This window comes from Chlorocebus sabaeus, chromosome 25, assembly GCF_047675955.1.
Source record: "Chlorocebus sabaeus isolate Y175 chromosome 25, mChlSab1.0.hap1, whole genome shotgun sequence".
Taxonomy (NCBI): Eukaryota; Metazoa; Chordata; class Mammalia; order Primates; family Cercopithecidae; genus Chlorocebus; species Chlorocebus sabaeus.
In genome coordinates, this window is record NC_132928.1 from 85,442,867 (window position 1) to 85,450,661 (window position 7,795).

General features: G+C 44.7%; 2 protein-coding genes and 1 pseudogene across 3 annotated transcripts in view; 1 reads left to right on the forward strand and 2 right to left on the reverse strand.

Moving 5' to 3' along the window:
- The window catches only part of NLRP3 (NLR family pyrin domain containing 3), a 31,838-nt gene extending 29,285 nt beyond the window's left edge, over positions 1-2,553 (forward strand). For both annotated transcript variants that reach the window (XM_007990053.3, XM_007990055.3), the window contains exon 11: positions 2,142-2,553. In XM_007990053.3, the coding sequence (XP_007988244.3) occupies positions 2,142-2,241 (100 nt within the window). In that variant the 3' untranslated portion in view covers positions 2,242-2,553. The remainder of the gene's footprint in view (positions 1-2,141) is intronic.
- Positions 1,676-2,150, reverse strand: LOC140710304 (NADH dehydrogenase [ubiquinone] 1 alpha subcomplex subunit 3 pseudogene; annotated as a pseudogene).
- Positions 2,554-4,929: 2,376 nt separating the features above from the next.
- On the reverse strand, positions 4,930-6,175 carry OR2B11 (olfactory receptor family 2 subfamily B member 11). The gene has a single exon (XM_007990061.3). It carries the CDS (start codon positions 6,084-6,086, stop codon positions 5,130-5,132), a length of 957 nt encoding a protein of 318 aa, XP_007988252.2. The 5' UTR covers positions 6,087-6,175; the 3' UTR covers positions 4,930-5,129.
- Between the last annotated feature and the right edge of the window lie 1,620 nt (positions 6,176-7,795).

Genomic DNA, 7,795 nt, shown 5'->3' on the forward strand with positions numbered 1-7,795 from the left:
TCAGAGCAACAAACTCATGGTGTATTCCATGCCCCACATAATCCAGCCTCTCCTGCTTCCGAAGATTCCGCTTCTCCCAACCCTTGCTTATTCTACCCCAGTACAGTGGTCTCCTTGCTGTTTTGCAAGAACACTGTCATCTCTGGATTTTTGCACTTGCTTTTCTTCCTGCCTAGAACTGTCTCCCCTTCAGTATCCACATGCATTATTCTCTGTACATTCCTAAATTCTCTCTTAAAGGTCTTCCTCTCTGCGAGGCTGTCTTTGACTCTTCTACTGAAAATAGAAGCAAGCGCTTTCTTCTTCTCATTCTCCTCTGCAGTGAAGCACATCTTATGTACTATGTCGTTTTCTTGTTTGTTTATTATCTATCTTTGCTCCCAAAATATAAATTCCTTTAGTGCAGGGACTTCTGTCCATATTAATGATCTCAAGGCTGAGAACCTGTTGGAATGCAGGTTTGAATAAATACAAGTTTGAATCAGCCTTGCATCCTTGTGCTGGCGTAATGGAGCACGTTTGCTGCAGGACAAGCCAACATTCCCAGAGCTAAGAGAGATGGGGAAAGAAAAGAAGGATTGGTCAGGTCAAAGCTGGGGACACTGCTACATGTAGAGTCACTGACCTAGCCCTGAGGGACATTCAGGACCCAGGCTGAGGGACAGCCTCAAAATAGATTGAAGAATCCATGAATGCAATCAACCTGTTTTCTCAGGCTGCGATAACAAGCTGTTCTAGACTGTGTGACTCAAACACGGAGATTTATTTTGTCACAATACTGGAGGCTGGAAAGTCCAAAATCAAGTCTCTGATGAATTTGGTTGCTGGTGAGAGTACTCTTCCTGACTTGCAGATGGCTACCTTCTTGCTATGTGATTGCATGGAGTGAGGGGAGGCAAGGGAGAGAAGACAGGGGAGAAAGAACAAACTCTCTGGTATCTCTCCTGTAAGGGCACTCACCCCTTCCTGAGGGCCCCACCCTCACAACTTCATCTAACTCTACCTACCTCCCAAGGGCCTCACCTTTAAGTACCATCACATTAGGGGTTTGGGCTTCATCATGGGAAATTTTAAGGAAGACAAGCATTCAGTATATAACACCACCACATTGAGATGGTTAGAAATGGTGCAGGACAAATGGGCGGATTTACTAGTTAAGTTGCAAGGGAAACTTTATTAAAGAGGAGGAAGAACTTACATCGAAGAAAATGTGAGAGGCATCCTGGGCAAATGCAATGTGTAGAATTTGTTGGGTTCATGACTAAATGAACATAAGGTAAAAAAATTTACAAGACAGTTAAGGAAGTGTAAATGCTGACTGGACATACAGTGATACTAAGAAATTATTGTTAAACAGTTTTGGTGTGATAGTGATATTGTAATTATATTTTAGTGTCACAAAGTGAATTATTGACAGATGCATTAAATGCAATATTTAAAATAATCCATGGGTGGGAGGAGTGGGTGGGCAATAGAAGAAACAAGTTGACATGACCTGTTTAATAGTCGAACTTGGGTAATGGAGATGGGGTTCATTATACTATTTTCTATACTTTTATGTATGCTTAAAAAGTTCCCAACTAGATAGTTAAAAATATAACAGGACCACATCGGGCACTTAGAGCTTTTTTTTTTTCCCCACATTTTTATTGGGAGCTGTGGGAGGGGCCTCCTCTGTCATTGGGGGTGCTCACAGTTTCTTCAGCCACTCCAGGCTGAGGCCCTGGGGGTCTGGGGGTGGCTGGGCACGCCAGGCTGTTCCCATCATCGCGGACGGGCACTGGGTAGTTGTGGGGCGTGGCCTCGTTGATGGTGATGGAGTACTTGGTGCAGGGGCTGAACGGGGGCAGAATTACAGCGAGGCTCCCGACGACGAAGGACACGACGAGCGCTGGCTCCTCGGCCCAGGCATTCTTGAGGAAGCCGCGGAGTCTCGCGGCCATCTTGGTCTCGGCGGCGGCGACAGCGGCGAGCACGCGGAGCACGCTGGGAGTTGTGGTCCCTTTTTTTTTTTTTTTTTTTTTTAAACATTTTAGAAGTGTGTGGAGTTTAGGGAAATGGAGAGAAGACACTTTTAAGGTTAACGACGCTGAGAGAGTTATCTGAAGTGTGCAACCCAGGCTTTCTATTTGCTTTTACAGGTTGTCTGAAATGTATTTCAATTATGAGACAAAAAGTGCGTTAGAAACACTTCAAGAAGAAAAGCCGGGGCTGACCATCATCTTTGAGCCTTCGTGGTAGGGGTGGAGCAGCGCTGCCAGACGCCGGCGGTCTCCGGGCCCTCCAGCCGGGGGTCCTCAGGTGGAGCGAGCTGCGACCCATGCAGGCCAAGAGCGCAGCTCGGTGATCCCTCCGGGGCAGTGTGGGAGAGGAGAGCGCGCCCACCGGGCCTTCGTGTGGAGAGCTGGGGCGTCTCCTTTGCGCCCGGGTGAGGGAGACACCAGGGCAATGACAGCAGCGGATGTTGTTCTCATCACAGCGCCTCAGTTAGAGGATGTTCCTCTTGGTGACCTCATGTAATTAGCTCGTTCAATAAAGCACTTTCTTTGTCTTTATTTTTCTCGTCTCACTGTCTAACTTTCTTTTTCCTATCTTTTTTTTCTTCTTTGTTCTGTTTACTTTTGCTCATATCATCATTCCTGCTATCTTTCTGTTAACTGACCATAACACAGAACTAGTTGACTATATATTATGTTGAAATTTTATGGCAGCTATTTATTTATTTAAAATTTTTGTAATACTGTTGTTTTCTAATAAGAATAATCCATGCTTTGTGTAGCTAGTTGAAAATTCAGGAATATGTAAAACTTTTTTTGTATTTATTTAATTAAATTGTTTCCTTTTCTTAATTTTAAAAAAGAGTACCTAGAAATTTTTAAAATTATTTCTCTAAAGCTCTAAAGGTAAATTAAATTGCTTGGTGCATTTTAAAAGTCACTTTGGCAAATGGTTCTATTGTAGATAATTTTTAAAAAACTACCTCACTCTAACTGTAATGAGTGGAATTTCATCTTTGCTAGGATAGAATTGAAAATCATGGAGTGAAAGATTTGAGAGTATCAGAGCCTGCACTCCTAACTAGAAGTATTATGCAGAAGATGCATCTTGCTTTCAGTTGATAACAGCTTATTTTGGATTTATCCCATCCGAGAAATAGTTCATCTATCATACTTCACAGAGCATTAAGTTTTAAGGAAATACTTACTAATTGCTTCTCAACACATGGACAACTCTTAAACCGCATGGAATTGCTCAGGATGGAAATACTACTTCCTCTATACAATTAGCCATCAAAGTAGCCACACTTTGCTATAAACTGTCAACATAGGAGTTCGTATAAGAATGTAAAACAATCACATTATTAAACATGCCTTTTAGATGAGCTGACATTTAAAAAATACCCTTAAGACTGTTTCTATAAGGGAAACAGTATGAGATGTACATTCTATTGCAAACTGTCTTGTTAGCATTTCTGAGCAGCACCAACTGGAGATTGGGTTTCTGCATGTTGGTGAACTATTACCAACTGCCTTCCTGCTACAAACACTTTGATACCCTGTATAAATAATGTAATCAGAAACAAATAGCTGAGCTTGAAAGAGAGAAAGATAACTTTTGGGCATTAGGACTTTAAAACTGGCCAGGTTGCTGAAAATGCCATTATTTCATTCCTTTTTATGACTGAATAGTGTTTTTCCATGGTATATATCTCGCATTTTCTTTTTCTTTTTCTTTTTTTTTTTTGAGATGGAGTCTCACTCTGTCGCCCAGTTGGGAGTGCAGTGGCACGACCTCAGCTCACTGCAACCTCCGCCTTCTGGGTTCAAGCAGTTCTCTGCCTCAGCCTCCTGAGTAGCTGGGATTACAGGCGTGTGCCACCATGCCCAACTAATTTTTGTATTTTTAGTACAGACGGGGTTTCACCATCTTGGTCAGGCTGGTCTTGAACTCCTGACCTCGTGATTCACCCGCCTTGGCCTCCCAAAGTGCTGGGATTATAGGCATGAGCCACTGCGCCCGGCCTATCTCACATTTTCTTTATTCACTAGTTGACTGATGGGCATTTGGGCTGGTTCCGTATTTTTCCAATTGCAAATTGTGCTGCTATAAACACGCATGAGCAAGTAACTTTTTCGTATAATGACTTATTTTCCTCTGGGTAGGTGCCCAGTAGTGGCATTGCTGGATCAGATGGTAGATCTACTTTTAGTTCTTTAAGGAATCTTCACACTGTTTTCCATAGTGGTTCTACTAGTTTTTGTACTAGTTTACGTTTCATGGAAAAACTTTCTATAGAAGAAAATGTAAACTACAGAGAAAAAAAAAAATCCAAAATCACAGGAAAGAGATAGCAATCTACTTAATTCCTGGAATTGTTTGAAAAAGTCATGTAAAATTTGTGGAGATTTAAGTATATGGAGAAAAACACATATTCATTATAAGTAAAATAAGATTGTATTTCAGCTTCATCTTGTGTATACTTAGGAGTAATAGAAAAGACACAAATGGGGAGAGAATAAAAGAAATACAGGAAGAGGAAAAGAGAAAAGAATCAGGAAATTGGAAGTTAAATAATTCCACACATACTTATTGAGGTCTATTTAAACAATGCTTAAAAACATATGGCCTCTGGCCGGGCGCGGTGGCTCAAGCCTGTAATCCCAGCACTTTGGGAGGCCGAGATGGGTGGATCACGAGGTCAGGAGATCGAGACCATCCTGGCTAACACGGTGAAACCCCATCTCTACTAAAAATACAAAAAAATTAGCCGGGCGTGGTGGCAGGCACCTGTAGTCCCAGCTACTCGGGAGGCTGAGGCAGGAGAATGGCGTGAACCCAGGAGGTAGAGCTTGCAGTGAGCCGAGATAGTGCCACTGCACTCCAGCCTGGGCGACAGAGCAAGACTCCACCTCAAAAAAAAAAAAAAAAAACATATGGCCTCTTAGAATTACACTTTTAAAATGAACTTTGTCGCTATGGGATTTGGGGTATTATGACAGGAAGTGAGATGTTTGAAGACAGAGTTTTTGAGCTCTCTGGGTATTAACTCCTTAAGTGAAAGATGCTCTGAGTGCACAATAGACTTGTGCAGTGCTCTTTAATTGATGGAGATGCTACATCTCACGTCCTCATCGTCCACAGAGCCTCCAGATCCTGGCCAGGAGTCTCCTCAGAGCCCCCTTCACATCTTTATTTCTCAGGGTGTAGATGAAGGGATTGAGAGTGGGGGTGATTATGGAATAGAAGAGAGAAATAAATTTGCCCTGCTCTTGGGAGTAGCTGGAAGGGGGCTGAAGATACATGTAAATGGCAGGTAGGTAGAAGAGGGAGACGACCATCAGGTGGGAGGAACACGTCCCAAAGGCCTTGTGTCGTCCCTTGGAGGATTGGATCCTGAGCACTGCGCGGGCAATAAAGCCATAGGAGAGAAGGATGAGAGCCAGGGGCACCAACACGAAGAAGGCCACCAGCACAGCCAGCGTGGCATCATTCACAGCTGTGTCGGCACACGACAGCTTGATCATGGCCGGCACCTCGCAGAAAAAGTTGTTTAGCACCTGCCGCCCACAGAACGGCAATTGCACAGTCAGGACCACCTGCACGAAGGAGTTGCCGAAGCCACTGAGCCAGGCCAGAGCCACGAGCTGCTGACAGAGAGCACGGTGCATGAGAACAGCGTAGTGCAGGGGCTCGCAGATGGCCACGTAGCGGTCCAGGGCCATGGCGGCCAGGAGGATGCACTCCGTGCATCCCAGCCAGTGGAAGACTGCATACTGCACAGTGCAGCCTCCGTAGCTGATGGTCTTCTGGGAACTGCCCATGTTGACCAGCATCTGAGGGACCGTAGTGGTGGTGTAGCAGAGGTCCAGGAAGGACAGGTGGCTGAGGAAGGTGTACATGGGGCTGTGGAGTTGAGGATCCAGCTGGGATGCCAGGATGATGGCGACGTTCCCCAACATGGCCAGCACGTAGGACAGCAGGAGGACCACAAAGAGAGGGAGTTCCAGCCATGGCCTGTCAGACACACCCAGAAGGATAAAGGCTTTAGGGGGGTCCCCTGAGCAGCTCTGGTTGTCACTTTTCATGTTGCGGCATTTTCTGGCACCTGTGACAAATTGAGAAAATCGGAATGAATAATACCTGAGAAGAGGAACTGATCGCTTTCCTCTGTCTTGCATCCACTCTTCCTTCCCCAGGTGATAGCCTGTTTGATTCTCCTTACCTCTGTGGAGACGCTGGGATGTGGAGGGATCAGAACAAAGCGCCCCAGCAGCAGTCTCTGTGTCTTTGCTCTCCTTCCTACTCAGTGGCCTCAACTAGAGCCATTTAATCTCCCTGAACTTCTGCATCTGTGAAATGGGGAGAAATACCTGCTTCAACTGCCAAGACTTGGGGACGATAGAGACATTAAGTATGTGAGAAGAACACCTCATGAATGACAGTTGTGTTCCAGGTAGAGTGAAGCCTGCCACAGCTCCCATCACCGTCAGAATGTTCGATTTCTGTCTACATCCACATTGACAGGGAATTGTCCACCTTTTTAGGCTTTCCCATTTTGGGAGGTAGTGGTAGGAGGCAGGTGGGTGGTGACATAAAGCAAGCAGAAGGGCTTTGTGAGCAGCTGGGGGCTGTATTGATAGAACCACCCCCCATCACCTGCTCACGCTTGCATCTGGCTCCCCGATTCATGCTGATCTCTGCTTTCAAGACCGCTCACGCACAGGCAGCCCTGTCACTCACACTGGTGGTAAAAGCAGCACAGTTGCTAGGTCCTGTGAGTTTCTGGAGTGGAAGAGCCAAGTCATATGTTACTTCAGCCCCTGAATAGGCCATGGTAGTTAATGAGACCCCAGAGCATGGAATTTTGAGCACAGGGAGAAAGCTCTTGATTGGCATGAGAAAGGTAATCCCTGGAACTGTCTACGGAAAGATCAGACTGCCCTCTATGGCTAGGTTTTATCTGATGGCTTGAGTGACATTCCAATTTCCTGCACAATTTCTTTGCCAAGCAGCTGTCACCACTCAGCGATAGAAAACAGCCAATTTGATTTCTGAAACCATTGTTGTTAGGAAGCAGCTGGGTTGCCACCTGCTGATTCGTGGCTCCTTTCGACTGCACCCTTGGCTTCTCACCTCCTACACTCGCTCCAGCACTGCACACCTTCCAGTTCCTGCTGGGGATGATATGCTCCATGATAGGATTGAAAAATATTATTAATAAACAATAATTAATAATTTATTAATAAATCCTGCAAGCAGATAATTTATGAAGGATTTTTATTCTTGATGTGGTACCTTATGCATAGACTGTAAAACTAATGGAGATCTGCTCAGCTTAGATGTTGCAAGAGGTGTGCCCCGCTGCCCCAGTTGATATTCTGAAGAACTCTACTGTTACTGGAAAACAACTCAAACTCCAGGGTTTCAATGGAGGAATAAGTTCAAAATTTCCCTCCTGCTTCTCTAGTTTCAAAACTACACACGGTTTGTTAGAAAGTTCCCAATATTCTTGGAAACACTCAATTATTGTACTTCCTCCCAGATTCTATCAACAATACTTACGATATAAACTTCACAGAATGTGATCTTATCTCCAACGAGCTCAACATGCCAGCCAAAACAGTGAGCTGTGGCTGAGCAAAGTCAAGCTAGCACATGTTCAAGCCTAATTATTAAGAAGTAAAGGAATTAGGACATTTCTCCTTCTGAGATTTCTGATTCCAGAGTTTCTTTTCAGAGCCTAACCTGGGAGAAAAGGGAGAAGTTGTAGGGATAGTGAAGAAAGAAATGAGAG

Coding starts and splice junctions, on each gene's coding strand:
- OR2B11 (XM_007990061.3), bottom strand. CDS start 6,086: ATGAAAAGTGACAACCAGAGCTGCTCAGGGGACCCCCCTAAAGCCTTT.